This window comes from Rhipicephalus microplus, chromosome 3, assembly GCF_043290135.1.
Source record: "Rhipicephalus microplus isolate Deutch F79 chromosome 3, USDA_Rmic, whole genome shotgun sequence".
NCBI lineage: Eukaryota > Metazoa > Arthropoda > Arachnida > Ixodida > Ixodidae > Rhipicephalus > Rhipicephalus microplus.
This window is the reverse complement of record NC_134702.1, coordinates 157,161,211-157,188,622: the sequence shown is the minus strand read 5'-3', so window position 1 is coordinate 157,188,622 and position 27,412 is coordinate 157,161,211. Positions and strand designations below refer to the sequence as shown.

Here is a 27,412-nt window from a genome sequence, read left to right as displayed (position 1 = left end):
GGCAACGGCGGCCAATTTTCGGGTGGTCGCAAAGCACAGGTGAACTGCAGACGCCCAAGCGGACCTTCGCGGTGCATTTCGTGCGTGCGATATACAACATTACCGATCCCGTTGGCGGCGAACGCGATCCGTATCGCACACGCGACAAGTAGAGTACAATAGAGAATAATAACCTACTTGCGAAAAAATCCAGCGCGGATTTCTGCCCTGAGTCGGACTGATATCCAATAGGCCTGCTGTCTTCTCGGCTGCCATGTTGGCGTTCCCCACTGTTGCTGTCGTGTGTTGGTCGTGACTGTCTTGAAGCCAGAGATATACAGCGTGGCGTGGCGACGTGCTCCAGACTTCATAGGTGCAGCGAAACGTAAAAGCAGCAGCCCACGCTCGTCCAAGCGTACACCCAAGCACCACGTCGCAATTCTTAGATCGTCGAATCCAGGCGGCCGCGGTCAAGCACTCCGAGCGAGCCGCAACGCGAATCATCGCCAGCAAAATACGGGCAAAGACTGAGCCAGGAGAGGAGGATGCTGGCTAGTGACTTTGGCAACGCTTTTCACACTGCGTGCAATCTCCGGGCGTTTAATCCCTTCAGAGCGTGTTTTGAGACTAGGTTATTTGCACGCGGCACGCTTCCCTCTGTGGTTGCTCAATGGTCTATTCATTCATCGCACGCGCCCATTGGGCTCCATCACTCCTTTTTCGGGTAATTTCGCCTTAGAGTGTACAATTTAAAAATATCTTCACCCAGCCCTCAGTAACTGGCTAGCCGGGCTCAGGGGTAGAGGAATGCTACTTGAAGAGTGAAAAGTGACGGTGGTTATTATAGCGTCCTAACCGATAGAGGCAGTGCTAAAAGTAGAGGGCCTCAGCTCATTCAACAGAGTGCCCATTTGACTGTATCACGTGTCCATACCTCTGTATGACGACCCTCATAAACCGGAACTTTCAAAAGCGTTCACAGTCATCAAAGTTAAAGTGGTGATACAAAGCATGAGGAAGGACACCACCCTGTCACCTGATCAGGTATCAATAGGGCTCCTCTTTAACCTAAGTGATGACATGACCCAACTGCTTGTAGATAAAATGAACCAGCACTGGGACGCCGGAACACTCCTTATAGAGTGTAAATTTTCATATAGAGTGAAAATTTGCCGAGCCTACTTTTATCCCGAAAGTCGGCAATGCACTCAACATTGATAATCTCCGTCCCATATCCCTCACGTCATGCGCTACTAAAGTGATGGAGATGGTCAGACAAATAAGGCTAACCAAATAGTTAAAATAACAAGTCTCCTGCCCGACACTATGTACGGCTTTCATTCGTACCTGTTGGAGCAGGACACCCTCCTCCAACGAAAGCATGAGATTGTCAACTTACTCAGTGGAAACACTCCGGCTGAGATTCTTGCAATTGATTTTAAGGGTGCCTTTGACAACGTCGTGCTCTACACAATCTTGGAAAACTTACGTAAACTGAAGTGCGGCTCGAAATTATTCGCATATCTGTGGGACTTCCTTATTGACAGAAGGGTCATTATCTGCATTGGGTACCATGAATCGCACCGCAACACTACAGGAGATTTCAATACTTCCTAAAAGACTGTCCCTTCCCCACTCCTCTTTAGTATCGCCCTTATGCGCCTACCAGAGACCCTAAATAAAATTTCAGAAGTACGTCACACCATCTACGCTGATATCGGTATATTTTGGTACTGCTCCGGTAATCTGGGCCAGATAGAAGGAGCCCTCCAACGCGCTGTTTCAGTTGAAGAAAAGATAGGGCACAAGAGTGGTCTGAGGTGCTCCCTCACTAAATAAAAATTCATGTATATAGAAATAAGGCATGCGACATTACCTCCTTCAACGTACAACTCAATGGTACCTAAAAAAGAGGTTGAAACCACCCGAATTCTTAGGGCCGACTGCAATAATGGGGTCGAGAACTCATTCGCAATAAATAAACCAAGAACGAGCTGTTTACTAATTTCTCGTATGATTAGTCGTGTGGCTAACCCACGACAAGGCATGACAGAACACGACGCAATGCGACTCAATCAGACATTTGTAATCAGTTGCATACCTTTAGCTTTCCTAACCTCAGGGATTTGAAAGCAGGCGAGCACAATTTGAGACAGTCATACGTGCAATTCTTAGGAAGATTCTGAATGTTTCCCGGAGTACAATCACGGACAGTCTGCTTCAAATCAGGCTCCGCAATGCTTCACCTAGACTCACCACACGAATCAAGTGATGCGCCTCGCCCTCACTAAAACAGGACGGAAAAGATTATGAGAGCTTGGCATCGAAGTTCCCATTCACAGAAGGGGGAGACAACGTATCCCACATACTGCCCCGCCGCGGTGGTCTCGTGGCTAAGGTACTCGACTGCTGACCCTCCGGTCGCGGGATTGAATCCCGGCTGCGGCGGCTGCATTTCCAATGGAGGCGGAAATGTTGTAGGCCCGTGTGCTCAGATTTGGGTGCAAGTTAAAGAACCCCAGGTGGTTGAAACTCTTGGAGCTCTCCACTACGGCGTCTCTCATAATCATATGGTGCTTTTGGGACGTTAAACCCCACATATCAATCAGTGTATCCCACATAAACGGAGGCAGGACTTTATCATAGAACCCCTACCATGCAATTTGCAACCACAGTTTCATGAACATCGACGTCGGGTACGGGGCAAAGCTCACGACAAGTACTCAATACTGAGGGTGCCTTCTTGCGATGTAGCTGGACCACTGAACGTCAAATACGCAGGAAACATCACTCATCAAGGAAAACAGATGCACCTTTATTCCACATAGTTCACCTTCACAGTCCACCTAAATTCTCACAAATTCACAAGCAGCCTACCAAAATTTTCAGGCTACATTGGTCCCATTGCGCGCCTTATCTTTACCCAGCTATCGGCCCCAAATTCGGAGGTAGACTGGAAACAGCTGATATAAATACTCAGCCACTGCAGAGGTAAAGACACTGAGCTCGAACATTGCTTGGCCCGAGGATTAATTTTCTGTGCCTCTGACCCCGGCATATCGCACCCACCCTTACGTGTGCGTGTGGACCCACTTCTCACGTATACCGAATGTAATGGGATAAAAACGCTTTTTTATCTATCTTTTCAACCGTAACACTGTAAATGTTTCTATCTATCCAGTCAGCTGCAACTTTGTAATCCCTGTTGCTATAAACGCAGCTTCACCATTTACTCAAAATGTAAAGTGCAGGACCACTCCATCCTCCAGTAGATAGTGGAACGCATTAAGATAGCGGTTAGGAAAGCGGCGAGTTCGCGCATCTATGTCACGTCAACATGGTCCACGTCCAATCGTTCACTTTCGCAGGGGAGAGAAGCCGGACAGAGAATGCCTGGTGGTGGTTCGTATATAACCTGAACTTTGGTGCTCGCGGTTCACCGCTGTCACCAGCAGCGACTTCTTACTTTGGCCTAACGTCGACGCATCACGGAAAGTTTGAGCCTCGACTCTCAGACAGTGGTTGCAGTGGCTGCCAATCACCTCGAACATCTCGTTACTATAATAATCACGGAGGTTTTAAAGAATAATTGCGTATCACACCCGAACGCTTTGTGTCAAATTGTTTCGATCGTACTATTCCTTTCCCTTGTAAATCCTTAGTCAGCGCTTTCAAAGGCGTGGCAAAGAAAATAAACATGCTTTTAAAAAAAATCACGCTACACATATTACATTAAACGTCATTTTTTTACTATGAGACACTGTAAGAGAAAGAACGTCTTTGCTAGTGGCACTATAAGCTACCTTTTGAAGACACAGTACGCTCCACTCATCACCGAAAATACAAGGCTTAGGAGGAACAAAAACGCGCAAAAAGAAACTCCACGAGCGCCATGGTACCCTATTCATGTTCTCTTTCCCCTTGTAGTGACGTCATTAATTGAGCAGAAAAATTACTGATGTTCAATTTTAAATGAGCCAGATAGTTAAAATGACAGCCTTGGGCAAACGTCGTGAAAAGACGACACGGGCCGAAGTGGCCGACGTCGTGCTGACATTATTGTGCAGAAGTAGATCCGTGAACGGTCGCTGACATTTTGACAGGTGCTAAACTTTCAACCCGAACTTCTAAAGTATGGATCTGACCTTCTTTTGTTCTTTCTAATGACAAATACATAGCCCCAATGCAAACAGCAATGAATTCAAAACAAAAAGCAGTAGACTATTGTCTCAACTGTTTAAGTGCTTTGTTTTAGCCACCTCGTTGACTTGACTGAGTGCACCTGGGATGGCATGGGCTGTTTATTTTCAAAATTTTTTGTCCTTTCTTTTACTCCGGGTATTGAACGTGGAAAACTTGCAAAATATTTCACATGTCTCAGTGCCGTGGGCTCTATAATTGGGTCTAAACCTTGCGTGCATCCAACGCAATGCTTTTTTTTCGAATGGCACACGCGTGACGGCGTCATGACAGATGAAGTGGCCATATAGCAGTGGAACCACAAGCAATTCGCGAGTGAATAGAGATAACAATATTTTTTTATGGGCGAACCTGCATTGCTGTAACTTGAGGTCAAGCACTATTTTGTACTAATTCTTTGTTCGTTTGTTTTCAATTTTGTAGAGTATAAAATAGTTGTTTTAGCGATATTTATTGCAAGTATTTTGTCCACATGCACCGACGTCATTAAAACGAACAGAACTGGCGTAGGGCAACATGTGCCTTGTACTCATTCAATTGCTTGTGTTAGGCGCACCTACACGCTGAGCTAGTTTACATGGAACCGCAAAGCATGTGTTAGTATCACTACAAAAAATTCACCAGTGAATATGGAGAACAATATTCCTTTTCAAAGCATACCATCGTTGCTGTTACAATGCAAGAAATAAAATTATCGTGTTGGAACAATCGCAGTGACTTCGCAAACGGCACGTTTTCGTCTTTAGAGCAAAAACTAAAAGAAAAGCGTGTCTCGGCTGTTTGAATCATCACTAAAAACAGCCGTCAGACTTCAGCGTAAACTGATAGTGACAACTTCAAATATAAGCACTTGTTTTTTAAAAGCATAACTTAACATCCCGAGTTTCGATTTTATTATACCATACTGTGGTCAAGCTGAGAACACCATCAGGTGGGGTACACGCAAGGAAACCACGATTGTGTGGGAGTCGAGGGAAGAGCAAGCACACTAAAATGAGTTTTATAAGGGAGAATGTACGCAGTGCATAATTACACAACATTTATAACGGCACAAAGACCTCAGAGTGAAATCACCGATAAAGAAAAACAAATATGCACGCTTCGGCAAGACGAATCTGCCCGTCATCGCTATGGAACACGCAGAAATCATTCTTCACTGGTATCACAGTCCCTGCGGCACCATATGGACGTACAGCCACTACTTACAATAACAAAATTGTGGCTACATGAGCGAGTTAAAAATAAATGCTAGAAAAAAAACAACGCAACGCAGTGGACGACGCTTATCATGAGATAAAAATTAACTGCGCATCTCTGCATCAGGTGATGCCACCGAAGTGCAGTGGCGCAACTTTTCCGCTTCGTCACTGATAAGAGAATCTATAGTCGAAATCGCATGGCAGGTCGATGAGGAGGAATATCTGAATGTCCAATGAATTTAAACGTACCACAATTGCCTGATAGCAAATTTAGTGCACGTAAGTACTGTACATAACGCATAATTCAAATCTTATAGCTTTCAATTATGTAGAAATGGTGAAAAAGAGCAAGGTTTGAAAGAAGACACTATGTTTTTTTTTCCTTTCGCAACAGCGGGGCCTGTTTTTTCGGGCCCAGTGGCGATGTCAGTAACTGAATACTTTCCGGAGCCTGAAGAATCGTTCAAGCGCCTGAATGACTTGACGCGCATTATGCGACGTCTGAAATTTGTGTACCTTTTCTAACACAGTCTGTAAGATGGCTAGGCTGACTGCGAAAAGCCGATCTTGGTTATATAATAAGTACAACCATAAGACTGCTTAAGGAAAAAAATGGGGGGGGGGGGCATATAGCAGAAAAGAAGACATACCAAGCGCAAGCATTCAGCTAAATTTATTGTGTCCCTGAATCAGTTTATCTACCGACGCAGTATCCTTAATACATACGTGTACATGGACGCAAAAGATGAACGTACATCTGCACATCATACATGCACATCAAAGATCAGTCACGCGTTGCGAGATGTAGCCACTGAGAAGACAAGCTCTTTGTCGGTGAAGGCTAGTGAAGCTGATATAGCACAATTATCAGCCATCTTCAAAATCACCCCAGCTTTAGGACTTTCGCGAATCAGTAGCGTTTTCCCACGGTACACAATCAAACAAAAATAATTTACAAAATATTCACAGTTTCGACAATGATTGGCCGGAAATGCCACTGGTGCCGATCACTGAGGCACCACCTAGTTATCCGAATGCATTATTTCTCACGTGAAAATGGCGGGCTGTTGATAACACGTTCGACAAGCTCCTTGAACTTGTTTTGGTGCCGCCTAGTGTACGTCTCTGGTTGGATGGCATTTGGATCAACTTGCATGGTTCCTGGAGCTTGTTGGGAGTCACCGAGCTTGTTGGGAGTCACAGAGACTTACACCGCTCAGTGTACGTCTCTGGTTGGATGGCATTTGGATCAGCTTGCATAGTTCCTGGAGCTTGTTGGGAGTCACCGCAAGTTTCCCTTGCGGACTTTCTTCTTCAAGTCATGGAATATGTGGTTGATGTAGGTTACAGCAGCTATACCTTATTATTGATTGATATATGAGATTTAACATACCAAAACCACCATATGATTATGTGAGACGCCGTAGTGAAGGTCTCCGGAAATTTCGACCACCTGGGTTTCTTTAACGTGCACCCAAATCTGAACACACGGCCCTACAACATTTCCGCCTTTCTTCGAAATGTAGTCGCCGCAGCCGGGACTCGATCGCGCAACCTGCGGGTCAGCAGCCGAGTACCTTAGCCACTAGACCACTATGGCGGGGCAGCAGCTATACCTTATAGGCTAGGGTGTTTTGTGCATTAAATTGAGCTTCCCTTGAAACTAATTCCGCGACAGACACCAGCAAATGTTTAGCATGTCCTGCCGAGGAGAAACGTTATGTTTTGTTTCTCAAAACGTGCCCCCACCTCGTGGCAGCAAGTCTTTCTAAAGAATTTTTGAGCCACAATACTAACATTGAAGCACTTGAAAAAGTTCGAATGTGGGAATTTCCACAATAAAAGTGTTGTCTTAGCTCGCTGTTTTACGACCAACCCATGTGGCTACCCTGATAACTTAAATTCATGTCGACGAATTGAAAAAAACCTCCCTCCCACAGCTATGTGCGAGACGAAAGGTGTTGTGTTTCACGCTTTTCTTGCTTCCAAAAAACAAAGTGGCTTGAAGGTCAGTCTAAAGGCCCTCTTCTTTTTATAGCGAAGAAAGCGTTGAAGACGATGCGAAACTGCTTGGCGATGTACTAATACATTACCAAAATCGGATTACTGGTGCCGAAATGTTAAGACAGGTGCACCAAGCTGCATATTTTGAGGAGGGGAATATGTAAGTTCTCATCATTGCAACAGGTGCACTTTTATCAGACATAGTTCCTGCAGTGATCACGTCGAGGTAGTGTTCGGCATTTGATTCCTTAATTTTGTTGCTAGTGAAGTCATTAGGCAGTGCACATGTTGCTGCGCATGAGATTTTATGGTGCAGTTAGTAGCGCGCACAGATCACAGAGACGCAAACAAGAATGACACAACAATTCGTTTTACTGCATGTAAGTGCTGTGTGACTTAGAGTTAACAAAGGGCACGAAAATGTAAGAAAAATTCGTAGGACAGCGCTTGCGGCCCCCTTCCATTGTTATGGTCTCTGGTAAATGTGTATTTACATATAACGAACCTTTAAAAACTGGTTCAACTCGCAATCCTGTTGTGCACAGGTCCGTTTGAGCAGCATCACATACATGACGTAACGGGATTTGGGTTATCCGGTGCACAAGATCTCGCTTGATCAAATATCATAAACTTCTGCAACACAAGGTTATTACAGAGGCCCAGATAAAACGACCTACTGGGTAAAAATTCATCCCGTTAGTTGAAACGATGTGATTTCAACGTAACATAATCACAAGGTAACACGCCTTGTTAGTTTATTGAGCCGTCGTCTTCGTTTCACAATCACTATTTTTTTCTGTCCACATCAATCACTCACCACGAACTCCTTCACTTCCAACTTCGGCAATGGCTCCTGTCGAACCACCACTTTCTGATATCACCATACGACGAAAAAGTCCGCTGAAGTTCAACACGATTGTGCAACGCGGTGCAAAGTTCGCACAATCCAGCGTCCCACTGAAATACGTCATGACTGTCTTTCCAGGTGAAGTAAGTAGAGTACTCTGAATAATTCTTCGATACCTTTACGAGATACTCCACGAGATGTTTAGGTGATTGAAAGGAGAGCGCATCAATATACGAACGATGCGGTGCTATTTGACTGTAATTTGCGCCGCCTAACACGACTGGCACGATGTCGTACTGGAGCGCAGTAAAAAACTTCTCTGTGACGTAATCTTTGCATATTGAGTTTTCGAAAGCAAGTGCGTAAAAGTAAATGTGCTGGAAGTCCGCGTAGCAGGAATCACCTCTGGACAACGGGCACTTGTGGTTACCACAGAATCCATACACATCAACGTCCATGTACCTTCTCAGTTCTCTTACAAACATTTCCCGTTTGCTTTCAGTTTGGCAGTTGCTGACTATCCATACAGCAGTTTTCTTCTTAGACTTCCATATGGCCCTCATGTCTCTCATTGTTGCCGTAGCAGAGGTGCCATTGTGAAGCAAAATCCTTCCGTACGGCACGTAAACGTCAGAGTCCATCCTATAAGACATCGTCCAGTTAAATGTGTCGTTCACGAGGTGGAAGTCTCGAAACTCCGTGTTTGGTGGCGGTTCCATCAAATAGAAGATCCATTTCTGCCATTCTAGACGCCGAGTTGGAAAATCCATGACGTTCATGTCACGCACGTGGAACAGCACAACATCGCTGTATTCCACCATACGGGGGTCATTCGTAACAAGGCACTTGGCTGTACAGTTCTCCACTAGCACTTCACCCATCCTGCTGTCATTGAGCGACCCGTACCACTGGCGAAAAAATTTAGTCCACATGATGATCCGTGGGCAGTCTGTCAGCAACGTCTCTCTTTCTGAAGAGTTGTATGCGTCAGTAGGGCACTCGTGAATAGAAAACCTTAAATAATTCGTCTTAATTACAAAGTATAAACAGATGAATGAAGTTGTTAATGCAATAGTCAAATACAAGCGTCGAATTAGTGTCATGAAGAGTGTCTGCTGGGCTCGCCACTGGAGGAACAACGGAAGGATGACCCTATGAGCAGCGAGAAAAAAATGGGGTTGACTTTACCTGATATCAATGCTCTGATTCAAACGAAAAAAAAAGTGCTTACATGCATCGTTGTTTTCACGAACATGGCTGGTGGCAACTGGTGCTTTAATATTTGACTTGAGAAGGTAACACCTTCGCCATAGTCCACGTTATCTGTTACTTTGATGAATGTGTCTAGCGTAGCGAGCGCAGCACCCATGAAAACTTCTTACAGATTTTTTTTTATCTGGTTACTGGGATCTTTAACTAGCCAGTTGGGGATTCATCAGAAACACTGCGTCAAATTATTGATTCAACGGTGTCGCATTATAAAACTGCGTAGTTTCCTGTTCCATTTGTAGCGCTGCCTAATCATTATTTTGAAATCTAGCCTACTTGTCTATATATCGGTTAGTATGCAGCAAGTCGTGTGGAATTCTTTGTTGCAGTGTGAATCAGCGTGCAGCTTGAATGGTTGCGTATACTTTGTACATTCATTTCCTAAGCACAAGTTCGCCCAAATGATTCCTTCGGTTTCAAAGCACTCGACTTCAGTTTTTAACGTCACGACCACGTAACACTAAGAGAAAGTACAGCTTCCTATATTACAGTCCAGTGCAGACGCTGAGCTTGGACCACGCCACCTCGCTACTCAGACGGGGAAACTTACAGATAAAGCCTACTACTACTACTACTACTACTGCTACTACACGTAGTAGTAGTGGCAGCAGTAGCAGCAGTAGTAGTAGTAGTAGTAGATACATGCGATAATGATGATTATGACTATTGATGGAGACTAATGGATTAAGCATTTGGACATTCTTTAATGGCTTTAGTCTGAAACACATCTCCTGTATAACAAATCAAGACATGACAAATATATTCATACTTTCAAAACTACAAAGATCAGCATGCACATTTCACCCCGCTGAGGTGGTCTAGTGGCTAAGGTACCCGGCTGCTGACCCGCAGGTCACGGGTTCGAATTCAGGCTGCGGCGGCTGCATTTCCGATGGAGGCGGAAATGTTTACTCAGATTTGGGTGCACGTTAAAGAACCCCAGGTGATCAAAATTTCCGGAGCCCTCTACTACGGCGTCTCTCATAATCATATCGTGGTTTCGGGACGTTAAACCCCACAAATCTAACCTAATCAGCATGCACATTTGATTAGGTTTCTATCAGCGTAAAATAAACACGAACAGCAGCAAGCCTTCACGACAGTGCAGTGCACGCCATCCAGTTATCATTGTGGATAGGCGAGCCCATACTGTTCGGCAGCTCGGCGCATATATGCGTGCCTGTCCATGGTGATAGTTGGATGGCACGCACTATACATTCGCGAAGGCTCGCCGCTGTTCAGATTTCAATTGACGCTGATAGTGCATGAAAGAGTCACATGTCACCCTAATTGTAAATATGTACAAGGGAATTGGGCGCCGAAGGAATGATGCTAACGGAAACAACGCGTGCATTTAATTCAAGCGGTGGACTGAAAATACGACCTGATCTCGCTAGCTAAACACGTACACTCGCACACTTGCAACTTCACTGTCTGGCCATTTTAAGGGCGTAAAATTGTGGAATGTTTATTTATAGCTAAAAATTTCATGAGAAGTGAATATGAGTCAATAATATTATGTTAACCACAATACGATTATGAAAGACGCCGTAATGGAGGGCTCCGCAAATTTCGACCACCTGGGGTTGTTTAACGTGCATCCAATTCCGGCCACACGAGCCTACAGCATTCTCGCCTCCGCCGAAAATGCAGCCGCTGCAGCCGTCGATCGATACCGCGACATGCGGGCCGGCAGCCAAGTAAAAGTAACTCACCCACTAGACTACCGCGATGGCGCTAGGGAATATATGTTGAGCAAGCACTTCGCAGGTTGATATAAAATGCACTATATTCAATGCGGAAGTTGAGAAAGCGTGGTGTGGTTAAGTAAGAGAAGAAATCTGAATGTAGCCTATGAAATTTCAGTTTCGCATCTTACCTACTGGCCACTTGGGAGTCGGTTGGTGCTGGCATGATGGCTAGTCTAAGGAATAAGAGTGCTGTCTATTGCGGGTGTATCATGTAGATTACCCCTATCGCAAGTGTGCAGCCGGTTATTAAAGGGGCCCGATGAGGCAGTTTGAGAATGTATTTATAACTGGTTCTTCTGGTGATGTGGAATGTACCGATGTCGTTGCGGAAGTGCCTATGCCAAATTTGAAGCTGTTAATATTTTGGTTCTTGGGACAAACTACCACGATTTCCGACTACGGTGACACACATTGACTATTTTGCGTTCGTCCGTCCGTGCATCTGTTCGTGCATTCACCCTTTGGTCCATTTCACCCCACTCGTCACCATTCAACTCGTGGATGTGCCGTATATTTTTACATTCCACGCCGAACAAAAGAATCGCCTACATGTTCTGAGTACAGAACGGAAGGTGAGGAACATTCGGTAAGGTGCGTCCAGTACAAGTCTCACTTGACCCCGTTGTCCCAAAAAGGAAAGCACCTGAGTTTTTTATTTATTCCGATTTGAAATATAGTGAAAACAGGAGCTAGCTCTAACTACAACTTAGGTAAATCAACGAGTGTGAGTATCCACAGCAAAAGAAAGCCAGCAGGTACTCCCAGATACCTAAAGAAAACCGTGCACTCAGCTATGATCAAACTTGTGATGCCACCAGCAAACAAAGCAAGGTGAAGGCTTGCACGAGAGTGCCGACGTGAGGCGACATTTGTTTGCTGGCGTGAATAGAAAGAACGACGTCAATCCCATATAAACACTGACACGTGCGTATGTTAACAAATAAAAGGTAAAAGTAAAGCGGTTTAGGAGGAGGTTCATAAAGGACGAGGCGATAAATTTCTTTTGGTCCACATGACCGTGCATACAACTAAAAGGGCAGCAACGTAACAGCAAAATCTTGTGGCATTTGACAAGTCTTCTCAAAAGCATTGTTCTTTAAAAAAAACTGCGTCTTAGCAATCTTCTTCGAACACAAGTCGCAGTGAATGGTCAGACTTGGCTTGTCAATAGGCATTTATAAATCATTATAATTGAGCCAGGGTAGCCCAATGGATTGACGCTGTGGAAGAGAAATAACTAACGAAATTAAAATTTCATCAGACAACTCTGCTCCTGAAATCTACAAACAACGCAGCTTTTTGACATTTTGGCTTCCATCCGAAGTTATTGTGCGTACGACGAGACGTGAACTTTTCACTCCGTTGAATATCCGGCTTTCTGATTTCCACACTTTGCCACTTCAAGGAAACAATGGATGTAAACCCCTCGCACTTGAGCACATACAGGCATAACTCACATTCAATGTCCTGGCAGCTGTGATTATCATTGTGAATGTTCATTACCGCTTGTGAGTTACTGCTCCTCGAGAATGCTTTTACTTCACACCGTCATTCGTAATCGAACGATGTAGGGCGCGAATAAAGAACATGCGGCTAGATTTTGCCCGATATCGTTATGTTTGCGGCGGTTGGCTAATAGCTAGTGCTTCGAGTTACTTACTCCTTTGTAAAACAAAGGATGTAATTCATCGACCAACTCTCGCACCAGTGTAAGTACACCCATGGCGTCGACACGGTACAGCCGACGTGAGTTTCAGCTGACGCAACGAAACAGCGTCACATGTTATCAGGAAGTGAAGAGAATTACCGGCTAGAGAATGGTGATGATTACTTTTACTGCGAGGTTCTGTTTATATCTAGCAAGCCTATATGTTCCTACATTTAAATTGTTCCTGAATTCCGGTGATAGTAAAACTGAAAAAAATCAATCAGCCCATAATAAACGAAACACGCATGAAAAATTAAGCGGTAAAATTATGAACTTGCAACACAAGAACTTCTACCTCAGCAAAATCAAGTCAGGAAGGTATTGATTCAGGGGCAATATTGTCGCAAAAAAAGACAGCAATATTAAATTTCATTCACCAAAAAATCAAAAAGGAGCAAAACTCAACAGTAATCGACAACGGAAACCAGTAATTTTACATTAGCCAGTATTACTGATAGTTTTGACAAGAGTTACCCCCAATGATAAGGACTGTACTTTACCTCAGACTCATTGAATGTTCGAAAGCTATAGCGTAAGTGAGAGGCAGGGCGGCTACGCCTTCATTTCTATGCGGAAGAGTCTGCAATAACGCAACCGTGCATATGTCAGGGCTTCAGAGCAGTAGAACTAATGGACATATTTTTGACGGCCCTGGCAGCCACAATTAGTTTGACTACAAAAGTAGCACATCGGCTGTTCGTCGCCGCGATAATTTGCTGTCCTGGCTTCATAATTTAGTGTTCAATTGAATCGAACGCTAGCATACGCTTATGACACCACCCTTTTTTCTAACGCGATTTCTTCACGTCATTTTTGTTTTTGCTGTGGGAGACCTATTTTATCAATCGTTTCACGATTAAGCTGTCAAGTGTATGCACACCACCAAAGACACTAGCCTATAGCTGCTCAAGAGACGCGTGAGGAGGCTACAGTTGGGTGTTAATTTATCGTGCATGACAGCCCGGACATCCGGTGCTGTCCAAAGCAGCGCCTCGGGCAGTGCCGGATGTTTTGGAACTAATAAGTGAAGCATCGAAGCAGCTCGGTGAGGCACAAACCAGGTTTAAGGTGAGTAAGTATATAGCTAAGTGTTACTTATTTTCTATGAAACACTGTCGAATGTTTTGCGCCCGTGTCCCTAAGTACACAAAGGAGACACCATCGCTGTATGGTCATTCACGATACTGCTCACAACGCCACCATATACAGCGTCCCTCTACGTAGCTTCCATAGGTACAAAGGTTAATAAGAACCTTATACACCAAACTTTGAGGCACCTGGCAGCTTCCAGCATGCTGTCTCTGGTTGACGTTTTTACAGAAGGCGGAAACCTATTTTATATCCTCGTAATTGACCAAGTGCCTCGTATAATGGGAATAACACTAAATATTTCAACGATCCCGTATACGTTTGTATTTGAAACACAAAAATTTGCTGCTGAACTAAGTTCATTCTTTTCATTTTGCGAATAGCCGACATGCCTATTAGGGCGAGGCACTTCATACGGGTTTTGTACGACCTATGGCTTATTATTTATGCATTAAAACAAAGAAACATTCATTGCTCGGAACGACAATGTGTCGACGTCTGTTACAGAGTGAGCAGGTTCACACCTTTTTTTCTTTTTTTTTTGGTTTCACGTAGTCCTTGTAGAACATTTTATCTTAAAACACTTTCGTGGAGTTTATCGCCTGGATATTTTCTGAATACGACACATTTCGAACACATATTCATAATTTAGGGAGCGGCCATCTCTTACCTACATAACGTGCTCATGTAGACTCATAGTCGCACTGTTATCCTCGCACAAAACACCTGTGGTCTGAGCCCCGCATTACTAACGTCTAAAAATTTAAACGTTCTGCATCCAAACCACCAATAATACTCGCGTTTTCGGCCGATTCCATCTGGGAACATTTTATGAGGGAACATTTCCATCTGGGAACATTTTTGCACAAAGTGAGATTCGCAAGAAAACAAACTTTCACCAACGGACCAGCTTATGCTGCTTTTCGTCCGAATGCTATCATTACAATGATAATGGCTAACTCAAATTTCTTACACATCTACTTGTTCCAGCCCGTTACGGCGTGACCACAAAAGGAATGACGCTAAGGACAAAGACATTACTTACACGTTAAATCACTGGCGTGCCAAGTGCCTACATATTTGAGTGGGGGAACACAATACTGTTTAGTTCTTGTTTTTGTTTTTGATGGTTCAACCAGCAACGCTTGGAGAGGTGAAGAGAGGTTACGTGTAACCGAGCGTATAACAGAAAAGATTGAAACCACCTATTAGGGCGTTTCTTTTTTCAATTATGTGTAACTACACTCGCCTTCAATGTATACACATGTTTAACTACACTGCCGCGAGTTTCAATTTCACGTGCAATTTTACGTGTTTGTAACCAGCACCAATCTAGAGCCTGCCTGACACCGACTTGGGAGTCCGGCGGGATGAATTTTTGCCTTTCTTGTCTCTGTGACTAAAAATGGCGATTAGGATGACAGGAGGTTCCTCGAGTCTTGACCTGCACACCAACACTGATTTGCAAACTGTACATTCTGCCCTCTAACCGCACGTGTGTGGGACACAAATGACTGCGCGATATCGTTACATGCCCTAATCCTCAAAAAAATTCACTGAACATGACGCATCTCGGACACATGTTGATAATGTAGGGAGCGGCCATCTCTCACCTACATAACGGGGTCATGTAGACTCATGTCACGCGAAATAACTCTTCAAAAACCTTTTTGAGATGCGTTTGGAGATCTGGCCTGCAAGCGAAGATCGGGAGAGCAAAGTTGCCCTTCTCGAGCAGGTCCAGCAAGCCGCAAAAGCCAGTGGGGAACAGGGCTGAGGGACCCACCCACACTCACCCAAATATGCTGACGTAATGGAAAATGAGAATAAATGAAGTTTGTACTACTACTACTACTACTACTACTACTACTTTTACTACTACTACTACTACTACTACTACTACTACTACTACTACTAGTTGGTTGGACTGCAATATTTGCAATAAAACAAAGTTCTAATGAAAGACTGTGTGCATAAGCTATGCGAAATTAAGCGAAACATTCTCGCCTTTTTTCGTCCTTTTTTAAGATCAGCGCCGCAGTAGCCTTCGCTGAAGATAATGAGCTGAAAACAAGAAAAAGTAAATCAGACAAAAAAATTCCGAAACACCGGATCGCTGTTCGAACAAGCGACCCTTCACTCTATAGACGGCACGCCGCCTTAGACAACAGTATCAGGTGCAATGCTTGCGCCGGCATATAAACGGCGCGTTACACCATATTATACTGGTGATATGCAGATCTCAGAGGAGCTTCAGCGTGTTTTCTATCACCCAACACTCCCACCTTCTTTTTTTACAATTTGAAAACTGTCTTTGAGACGTGCGCGCTCGCAAAAGTGCCCCCTTTTTGTACCTAATTTTACTTAGAGAGGAATGAAAAAAAAGACATTTATTTGGTCCAGAAGATATAAAATGAGGCGCTTATACATCCAAATCCTGATTAGACTCACGTCGGTACGGGGAGGCCAAGTCTCTGCGCCCTCTCACGGGCCTTCCGCACAGCCAGGAGCTGTACGTCGATGCTGGGGTCGTTGATAGCAGCACTCCACCAGGCTTCTTGACAGCAGTCCTTTAACGCAGGACATCGCAGAACATGCTTTTATGAGCTTATGTATCCGAAATCTGGGCATTTAGTGTGCATCTCACCATGTTCCAGGCTCAGGAAGCTCTTTTAGGAGCAAGATATTATTTAGAGTACTCTCAACTATACAGATCTTGCTCTATAAAATTTATGATGAAGGAATGACAACAGTCGTCTAATCCCACCGTAGTGCGAGCTACTCTTGTGAAAGGTAACGAGCGGACCACCGAACTCAAGCTGTTCCGAGACATTAGAGAGCCACTCATCTCCACGGTATATAAAGCCTCACGCACGATTATGAGCGATCTCAATGGGGTTAGGGTGTCTTGGCATTACGTCCGGCCCAAGAGAACAAAACATTCGGTAGATCCCACGTACCTAGAAATCGACGCGTTATGCAAAGCGTGCGAAGGGAATGTGACCATGTTGTATTTTTTCTATTGAGCGACACGTCATGAAATGACGCTAAATGTATGTACAAATGATGCACGCACAGACATATGTTGAAGAGTTGCAGATGGTTATATGACCAGTTGTTTGCACTTGCGCAATGATGTCAACTGGAACATGCACATTAGCAACACCAGAAGCTGGTATGAAGCACTGATGCTTGCTAGGATGCTGGTCCTAGACTCTGCTACCTAAGTCAACTTCAGCGCATGGCACCTAATCACGATTGATGCCAACCCGATGTGACGGCTGTATAAAAGCAGTACTGCCGCGGCCACGTCTCTGAAGAACACGTGAACAGCTGGTTTTCGCCCGGCGGCGCGAAATCTTGAGGCACTTCCCGGCTCTTAAGTGGTGTATCAGGAGCATGCGTCGTCTAGTTGTCAGGCTGAGAATGTCACAGCCCGATACTGCCTCAAGGTTTCGTGCCGCAGAGCAAGAACGGACGGCTCGCGTGCTATTCACAGATGTGGCCGCGGCTGTACTTATGTAATGTTTATAAAAATGGATAGGCAGCACTGCAACCACTATTGACGCTTCATGAAGATTAGCGTCTATTTGAAAAGTAGTTCCGAGACCTGGCTAGCTCTGTGGTAAAATGCTTCATTTCCACCCAGAATACAAGGATTTGACGCCAGCTGGGGCCCTGACATTTATTCTTTGCATTTGTTGGGCCGACACTACCAATGTCGGGTATTTCTTAACGTGTGTGTTTAAAGTTGCGCATGTGTGATCTCGTCGTTCTTAGATACTAAGTGTCAATCACCTGTGGCACATAACCGTATATCAGCGGCACATAATCGCCTGTGGCTATAAGCCACTGTTTGACAGGAAGTGTTTGAAGTCGTATGCGACGGGATTGTGACATTATCCATGTCTTGACCAGCGCGTATTATTTGTCAAATCATCTTACCCTCCAATGCTAGTTTTGGTTCACGCCAAGTTAAGGAATGACCAGTAGAGCACCTCAAACGTAAGCAGCTACATAGATAGATAGATAGATAGATAGATAGATAGATAGATAGATAGATAGATAGATAGATAGATAGATAGATAGATAGATAGATAGATAGATAGATAGATAGATAGATAGATAGATAGATAGATAGATAGATAGATAGATAGATAGATAGATAGATAGATAGATAGATAGATAGATAGATAGATAGATAGATAGATAGATAGATAGATAGATAGATAGATAGATATGCTCAAAGTCGCCTAAGTTTCCTAAGAAATGTTTCGCATTCAAAAGAAAAACAAGACGGTACGTAACCTTGTTGATGTACCTGTCATGCTGGCAATAGGGTCACATCCCAGAGGCATAGAAACGCTCTGAGGCAGTTCTCATACCGAAACTAGGAAAGCCGTCTAGCCTAGACTACCTGAGGCCACTGTCACTCACACGCTGCATTGGCAAAGGGGTGCAGCACGTGTTCCTTACCCGTATCAACAACCACCTAGAGGAAGTGGGACCCTGCCACTCCACTATGGTGGGCTTTAGATCACACCTCTACACACAAGACATCATGCTGGAGCTCTACCACCATATCATCAACGACCACTCTAGCAACTCCCGAGCAATCTTCGGCCTGGATCTAGAGAAAAGCGTTCAATGTAGCACATGCAGCAATCCTGAGCCAAACTAACAAGCTCAACCTAGGCCAGCGAAGCTACAACTATATCAGAGACGGCCTGTCGTGCCGCATGGTCACCCTCACAGTCGACAGCATGAAATCCGACGAGTATACCTTAGCAGGCAGTGACGCTCTCCAAGTGTTGGTAATATCTCCGCTACTTTTCAACCTCGTGATGATGGGTCTCCAGGTCTGCCTTGGCGAGATTGACGGCTTCCACCACGCCTTGCATGCAGATGGCATAACCCTGTGGGTCGACAAGAGAAGTGACGGGCAGACAGAATGCACCTTACAAGCAGCAGCATCTGCAATAGAGACATATCTCCGATTCACGGGCCTCCGAGTCTTTCCGCTTAAATGATAGCTGATTATCTACAGCCCGTGCCACCGGGACAAGGCAGACGGTGAACCACGCCAAAGTGCATTATACAGTTGTATACGCAAGATGGCTTCTGCATTCGCCGAGTGCCAAATATACGAATCCTTGGCATGCCCTTAGCTGCCAACGCATCAAATTGCAAAACTGTCCGAAGGATTGAGGGAAAGGCTGCAGCAGCTACCCACCTGATCAAACTAATTACAAACAAGCACACAGGTATAACCGAGGACAGTGTCATGAGCCTTATACACCCGTTTGCCATCATCACATCGATTATGCGGCTGCCTTCCACATCTGGACTGTCAACGAAATAGGGAAGCTCAACATCCTTATACGCGAGACCTACAAGATCGCCCTTGGCCAACCGGACTCCACGATCAGCACTCGTCTGCTATAACTGAGGGTATACAACACTCTTTAAGAAATATTGGATGCGCAAAAAGACTCGCAACTCGAACGTATGTTCCTGACAGCCGCGGGCCGGTGCATCCTGCAGAAACTCGGCCTGAATATTCACGTCCAACAAGGTCCGAAAGAGAAGATTCCACACGACTTCAACGACACGCTGATGGGTACCCTAGAATTATGCACCCCGAACATAACAGGAGCCGACGCCAGGCTCGTCCTGAGGCACTGCTGCACTCCTTCGGTGGGGAAAAGACTGCGCGCTTTGTGGACGTGGCAGAACACACTCATAAAAGTTCACGGTGATTGTCGTATACGCTAACTCTCGGCCAATTCACACATGTAGTGTGAAGCAAAAGTATTCAGACACCACGGAAGAGGTTGCGGTTCTGCTTGCGCTTACCGACTTCATCTACGAGGCAGTTCTTAGCGACTCACAATCCAAAATTGGTATGTACGCGCGTGGACGCATATTTCCCGAAGCTCTACAGATTCTGAGGAAGGCTGGTCAACAGCTATTCAATACACTGCAATTCTGTGGTTCCCAGAACGGGTCACCAACCCCACTGACGAAAGCCACCCTAATGTAAACTAAGTGGCACACAGCGATGCACGAGTAATGACCAAATGCGCAATGCCTGAGACCACCTCGTCGTTTAAGGACCTCCTGGTTAAAAATCTGGGAGAACGCTCAGTGAGGTATAACGACATTACCCGCACCACCAGTTAGGCTGACGAATATGACCTCCACCTCACCCTAAGCTGAAACAATGCCAGGCAGTTGTCTGGCGACAGCTGCAGACAGACACTTTTCTCAGTCGGGTCTGCGCTAAGTCAGCCCCCATCATAATGGAAGACTTCGGAACACCGCAAGTGGCCGTAATGTTCCCACTATAGTCAATATCCCTTTACTGGATTTCCCTAGAGCACTCAGGGAGATACCAGGAATTAACCACGCAATATACGCTGTATGAACACCGGCAGCCTGAGACAGATAAAAGAAGCACTTCAACGGACTGCAGATACTGTGGAACGCATCAGCCGAACATGCGGGCTTTGCTGCTCGTCCACTAAATTAGAATTGCTGGTATTGAGGCAGCGTGGCAAATACACTCTTTTAAATATTCAACTTGATCAATCTCCAGTCAAGAAAGTGGTAACCATCCGCGTCCTCGGAGCGCACATAAATATTCAGGGCAAGAAAGTAGTTATCGAAAAGCTCCGTACTACCTGTACAAATATCTCGCAAATGATATCTATAAAATCGCCAATCGACACCGAGGCACGAAGGCAGCAGACATATTGCATCTTGTACAAGCCTGTGTGATCAGTCACGTCACTTGAAGCTCTCCGTACTTGCGCATCCTGAAAAAAGATGAAGTCAAATTAGACCGTCTACTACGAATTTCATATCGGAAAGCCCTCAGCCTACAACCATGGTCCATGAATGACAGATTGCTTGTGATGGGCACATATAACACAGCGTCAGAGCTCTTCAAAGCTCATCACACAAATTAAGTGAATCGACTCGCACGTACCTAGGCTGGTCGTTCAATGTTAGACGCTCTCGGCATCAATCCAGAAATGCAGGTTGCCTGCAAAATATGATTACTACAAGAATAACAAAAGCAAGTCCACATTCGGTTTTTGCATCGCATTATGCACCCCGTCCATTACAGAAACAGACGAGCTGCCAGAGTCATAATAATATGACACATATTTGGATTGTGAAGACACCTTCTTTGTCAATGCCGCCGGAACCCTGCACAATCGCGCCATGGCCGCCGTGGTTAACAGGCGACAAGTCGTGAACTACATCTCCGCTACCGGAATAGATATCACATCCATGCAACAGGTCGGTTGAGCCTTAGCCATTCGCAACACGAAAGCCACTTTTGTCCTCACGGATTCCAAGGCGGCATATCAAAAGTTCGCCAGAGTTCAAGTCGGCTGCTTGGCGCATTCGATTCTGCAACAGGCTGTGGCTTATCGTCAAGAAGGTCAGTGGATTCAACTGCTACCTGTACCAGGGCACAGATCAGTTAGAACCAATCATTGCGCTGACACCTCCGCCCGCGATCTTTCACATCCGGCATGCGCTGCTTTCCGCAGAGGATCTTTTTGCTGACAAAGAGGATCACCAGCCCCTCGTTTCATATACTGACAGCCTGCAACACATTACGCTGAGTACAGGCACTCTACCCCCTCCCCGAACCGAAATTAAATAAGGCATCGCCGGTCATGTTTAGACGATTACAATTAGCATCATTGCCAAATATAATGTATTGTACAAAATAGATCGTTCGATGTACAATGCACAGTGCTAATTCTGTTACCAGACGGCTACTTTATTTCATATTGTCTGGGAGGGCCAAAATTATCCCATTATATCATCCAATCACAATCCTCCTATTGTCTAGTGGGATGCCACTCTGTCCAACTCTGACCAAGCGCAGCAACAGGCCCTGGTCGACCGATCAGGTTGCTCTCCGTAGTATACAAGCTATTTACAAAGGTAATTGTTAACAGAGTTAAGAAAACATTAGAGTTCAATCAACCAAAGGAACAAGCAGGATTTCTAAGAGGCTACTCAACAATTTACCGCATTCATACTATAAATCAGGTTATAGAGAAATGCTAAGAATGTAGCTAACCACTATACATAGCCTTCATTAATTACGAGAAAGCGTTTGATTCAGTAGAAATATCAACAATCATGCAGGCACTGCGAAATTAGGGCGTCCATGAAGCATATATAAACATCCTGGGAGAAATATACTGGGGACCAACTGCTACCATAGTGCATCATAAAGAAAGCAACAGAATACCAATCAAGAAGGGTGTAAGGCAGGCGGACACAATCTCCTCAATGCTATTTACCGCGTGCTTAAAGGAGGTTTTCAGAGGCCTAGAATGGGAACAGTTAGGAATAGGAGTTAATGGAGAGTACCTTAGTAGCCTGCGCTTCGCCAATGATATTGCATTGCTGAGTAACTCAGGGGACGAATTGCAACTCATGATTACGGAGTTAGACAAGGAGAGCAGAAAGGTGGGTCTTAAAATTTATCTGCAGAAAACGAAAGTAATGTAAAACAACCTCGGAAAGGAGCAGCGCTTCGAGATAGGTACTAGTGCACTTGAAGTTGTAAAAGACTATGTCTACTTAGGGCAGGTAATAACCACAGAGCCGAACCACGAGATTGAAGTAACTAGAAGACTAAGAATGGGGTGGAGCACATTCGGCAAGCACTCTCAAATTATGACAGGTTGATTGCCACTATCCCTCAAGAGGAAGGTATATAACAGCTGCATCTTGCCAGTACTTAGCTACGGAGCAGAAACCTGGAGACTTACAAAGAGGGTTCAGCCTGAATTGGGGTAGACGGGGCGAACAATGGAAAGAAAAATGGCAGGTGTAACCTGAAAATCCAAAAGAGAGCAGAGTGGATTAGGGAACAAACGGGGGTTAAGGATATCATAGTTGAAATCAAGAAGAAGAAATAGACATGGGTCGGGCATGTAGCGCGTAGACAGGATAACCGCTGGTCATTAAGGGTAACTAACTGGATTCCCAGAGAAGGCAATCGGGTTAAGGGGAGGCAGAAGGTTAGGTGGGCAGATGAGATAAAGAAGTTTTCGGGTATAATTTGGCAGCACCAAGCACAGGACCGAGTTAACTGGCGGAACATGGGAAAAGCCTCTGTTTTGCAGTGGACGTAGTCAAGCTGATGATGATGATGATGATGATGATGATGATGATGATGATAAAGATGATGATGATGATGGTGGTGATGTAAGAGATGGCAGGCGCATTGCTTCACCGCTTCTTCTCTTAGCATTCACTCGCTCTCCTCTCTGTGCCCCCCTTTGTCGTCTGCTGGCGCCTCACTCTCGACTGTTCGCTGACAGGACGCATCTCAACATCCAGAAAAGTGTGCTCCAGGTGCCGATGTGAAACACCTGCGCCGAGCCGAGAATGTTGTTTGTTTTTTTTTCGATTCACAGTATTTTAAATGCGAAGCATTTCTTGGCGAACTTCAGCAACTTAGAGCCTATCTATCTATCTATCTATCTATATATTTATCTATCTATCTATCTATCTAGCCACCCACGACTTTTAGCTCTCCTGGCCATTTCGATAATGATATCGATACCAAACTTGGTATGGCATAACATACCTGTAGAAGGACATGATCATGACATGTATGTCATGAATGTCATGATTTGTATTTCATAGTACTGCAGTTCTTGCGGTGGTTACGTTCACATGGCATGTTGCAAAACGGGTACGGTATGACATGATTGCATGCCGAACACAAGCGACCGACCATAACATGAAAGTAATGAGATGAGTGTCATGAAACCACATGACTACATGCCACGCTTATGATGCACTCACGGTCGTTTCGCTAGCGTCACATTAACCAAATTTGGTATTACGGTACGTGAATAGATGACCAAGGTATGTGACTGGTGCAAACATGACAATCATGAGATGCGTGTCATGTAACAGCATGACTACATCTAGGCCCCTGATGCGCTGGCGGCCGTTTCGCTTGCTTCACTCTTATTGAATTCGGTATTACGAGACGTGAATGGAAGACGACGGTATGATATTGGTACAATCATGATAAACATGATATGCGTGTCATGTAACAACATGACTACATGCTGCGCTTATGATGCGCTCGCGGCCTATTCGCTAGATTCACCTACAAATATATTGTAATAATACTGATTGTTGGCCTAGTTGGTATTTACTTAATGGCATGATTTGGCCGCAAAAGAGACACACACAAGAAAAGGAACACTCAAACGACAAGCACAGTTGGAAGTGCCGCCTGTGCTTGTCGTTTGAGTGTTCCTTTTCTTGTGTGTGTCTCTTTTGCGGCCAAATCATGCCATCACCTACAAAAAACTGGGTATTACGCGACGCAAACGGAAGGCATAGACAGATGACACATCCAAACACAATAATCATGAAATGCTTGTCGTGTAACAACATAACTACATGCCACACTCATGCACTCACGGCATTTTCGCTAGCTTCATATATTCTAAGTTTTGTATTACGTGACAACGATGAATGACGCAAGTATGTGACTGGAGCGAACATGATAATTATGCGATACGTGTCGTGCGAGAACATGACTACATATCACAGCCAGTCAAGGCGGCAATACATTTTGACGTGACGCGTTGCGCGTGCTCGCCGGCGTTCATTTCGTCGCGTCACGCCGGCGTTGCCATGCCAGGCACTGGTCTTGCCATATACTCGCAAGTGCGCCGCGCTGCGTTGCTTTGACGCATGCGCGTTTAATTGCGTCTGGTGTCTCTCCATCACGAAAACAAGGAGACGCAGTGTTGTCTGGGTAACACATCGGCGTGAAATGCAGCATGTCACATTTCGCGCTGTTTGCCGTTGGGCCGCCACGACAGACGCTTTGGCGATGGTTGCACCTGACCTCACAGTATAGAATGCTCGCGTTTTGCTAACGTAGTGTCGCTGTGCCCACCATGCGCGCGCATTAACGCTACATTGGAGTATATTGGGACCTTCATGATGCGCTCGCGGTCATTTGGTAACTACACATATACCAAATTTGGTGTTGAGTGACGTCAATGGATGATGAAAATTTATGACTGGTGCAAACTTGACAATCATGAGACGCGTGTCATGTAAGAACAACATACTACGCTCATAGCGTGCTCGCAGCCGTTTCGCTTGCTCCACATATTCTAAATTTGGCAACACGTGACGAGAATAGATGACGAAGGTAAACGACACATCTAAACATGATAATCTTGACACGGAAGTCGTGTACGGCATAATTTATCTCCGTGCACCTCTTAACGCTGTGGTGATTTGAAAGTGGCATATCAACCTTCCTCATGCGTGCTTCGCATATCATCGATTGCCACTGTACGTGGAATCTGCCAATTTTTCACTATGCATGCTACTAGAGCTGGAAATGCATACCACGTTTCTCGCGACAGAAAAGCGCCAAGTGCAGTGAAGTGTGCTATGGATGCACGGTGTAAGAAAAAATGTGGCAGCATATCCACGGAGTGAATGATGGAGAGTGGGGCGAAGCATTCGTCCGTCCATTCGTTCTTGCTTCCGTCCGTCCATGCGTCCATCTGTGTGACCGTCCACGCGTCCATCCGCCCGTCCGTGTGTGCGTCTGTCCATGCGTCCGTCCCTGCGTTCATCCATGCATCCGTCCCAGCGTCCATTCATGCGTTCATCCATGCATCTGTCTGTGTGTCCGTTTGTCCACCTATTCAACACTCTAAGTACCACCATCTCGCACCTTTTCATCATATATTCCTCATATAGAAACACTGCCATCCAGCGGACATTCCAAGAACTAAATGAGACGTGGCAAACGCACTCTTTCTTACGACTTGCGCTTCGGCTATAATTCCCACCTTTAACCACCTAGATTCGCTCGGAGGATTTCAAGCTGGATGGTCGTGCCCTCGCGATCTCCGACGACAGCGCAACTCCCGCCGAATGGTTTGCCCTCCGCGGTCTCCTGCCACCATGCAGCTCTCGCATTGTGGTGCCCTGTCGCTGGACTCCTTCGACCGGATCCCCACTTTCCTAACTCCTTGTATTTTCCGTCGCCTACCTCTCTATTTCCTCATCTATTTCCTTCTATTCTTTTTATCCCTCCTTCCCCCCACCACTATAAGGCATTGCGCCATGTCACCCCTGAGGCAGACAGAAATTAGGTGCCTTTTTCCTCTCCCTTACAAGCACAACCACCACCTTTAACCACCTCGAGTTCATGGTATATACTAGTTCACTGTATTCATGGCACTGCAGCCCAACGCTCGCTAAACGTTTCTAAAACCAAGGAGGTTACGCCCACCGAGTATAACGTAGCAACCTTTTCCTGTCAGACAGTGTTCAATATACATGCCAATGGCTGCTAATGAGAAATGAGAGACATGAGAATTAGGCTTTTACTTTCTTACGGCTTGCGCTTCGTATCTACTTCCCATTTTTAACCACCTGGAGTTCATGGTATACACTAGTTCATTGTATTCATCGCACTGCGGCTCAACGCTCGCTAAACATTTCTAAAACTAAGGAGGTTACACCTAGCGAGTATAACGCAGCAACCCTTTCTTGTCAGATAGTGCGCAATGTACATGCCAATGGCTGCTAATGGGGATCGCAGCGTGCGCGTTAACTAAAAGCCGAATGCTCCTGTCTCTCATTCCCTTTTAGCAGCCATTGGCACGTACATTGAGCACTATCTTTTGTTGTTCAACAACGCACAGAAGCATCTCTCACCGGCAACACCTTGGAGGTCAAAATGTTATACTTGTTACACACTACAACGGCTACGAGGGACGAACAGGTGCCGCTATAAGGAGTTTCGCCCTTAAAAAGAAAACATTCTTGTAAAGCTGGTTTCTCTCGCTCAAAAATTCGTTATGGACTCTACGAAATGCATTCGCATTTCCTCTAGATTCCCTTCGGAAAGGTTAGGACATTTTTTCGATAGCAGAAGCTGCCCGAATCGGTTTTGGAAGGCGAGGGAGGGGGACGTAGAAGAGGAGAGGAGGAAACGATGGCACTGTACGCGCATGCGAAGGGGAAGGGGAAGCGGTGTAGACGCCGAGAGAATGTGGGACACAGCGCCAAATCATTTTAGTGTTTCCAAAATCCAGTGCCTATATATATATATATATATATTGCCACAGGCATTGAACGAGGTTTAGCCCTGCCAATGCGAGTATGTGCCATGGTGTGAAAGGAGAAGAGGACGGTTGGTGTGTGCTCGTGCTCTAACGTTCGGTTCGGCTCGACGTCCAGTGCTGCTCCTGTGAACAGACGTTGTGGTCGTTCTGTGATCACGTGACATTTTCTGGTGGAGGTACTGGGTAGTGTTGTATGC

General features: G+C 45.3%; 1 protein-coding gene across 1 annotated transcript; it reads right to left on the bottom strand.

The window, feature by feature from the left end:
- Positions 1–8,210: 8,210 nt before the first annotated feature.
- On the bottom strand, positions 8,211–9,173 carry LOC119179021 (alpha-(1,3)-fucosyltransferase C-like). The gene has a single exon (XM_037430132.2). It carries the CDS (start codon positions 9,159–9,161, stop codon positions 8,211–8,213), a length of 951 nt encoding a protein of 316 aa, XP_037286029.2. The 5' UTR covers positions 9,162–9,173.
- Between the last annotated feature and the right edge of the window lie 18,239 nt (positions 9,174–27,412).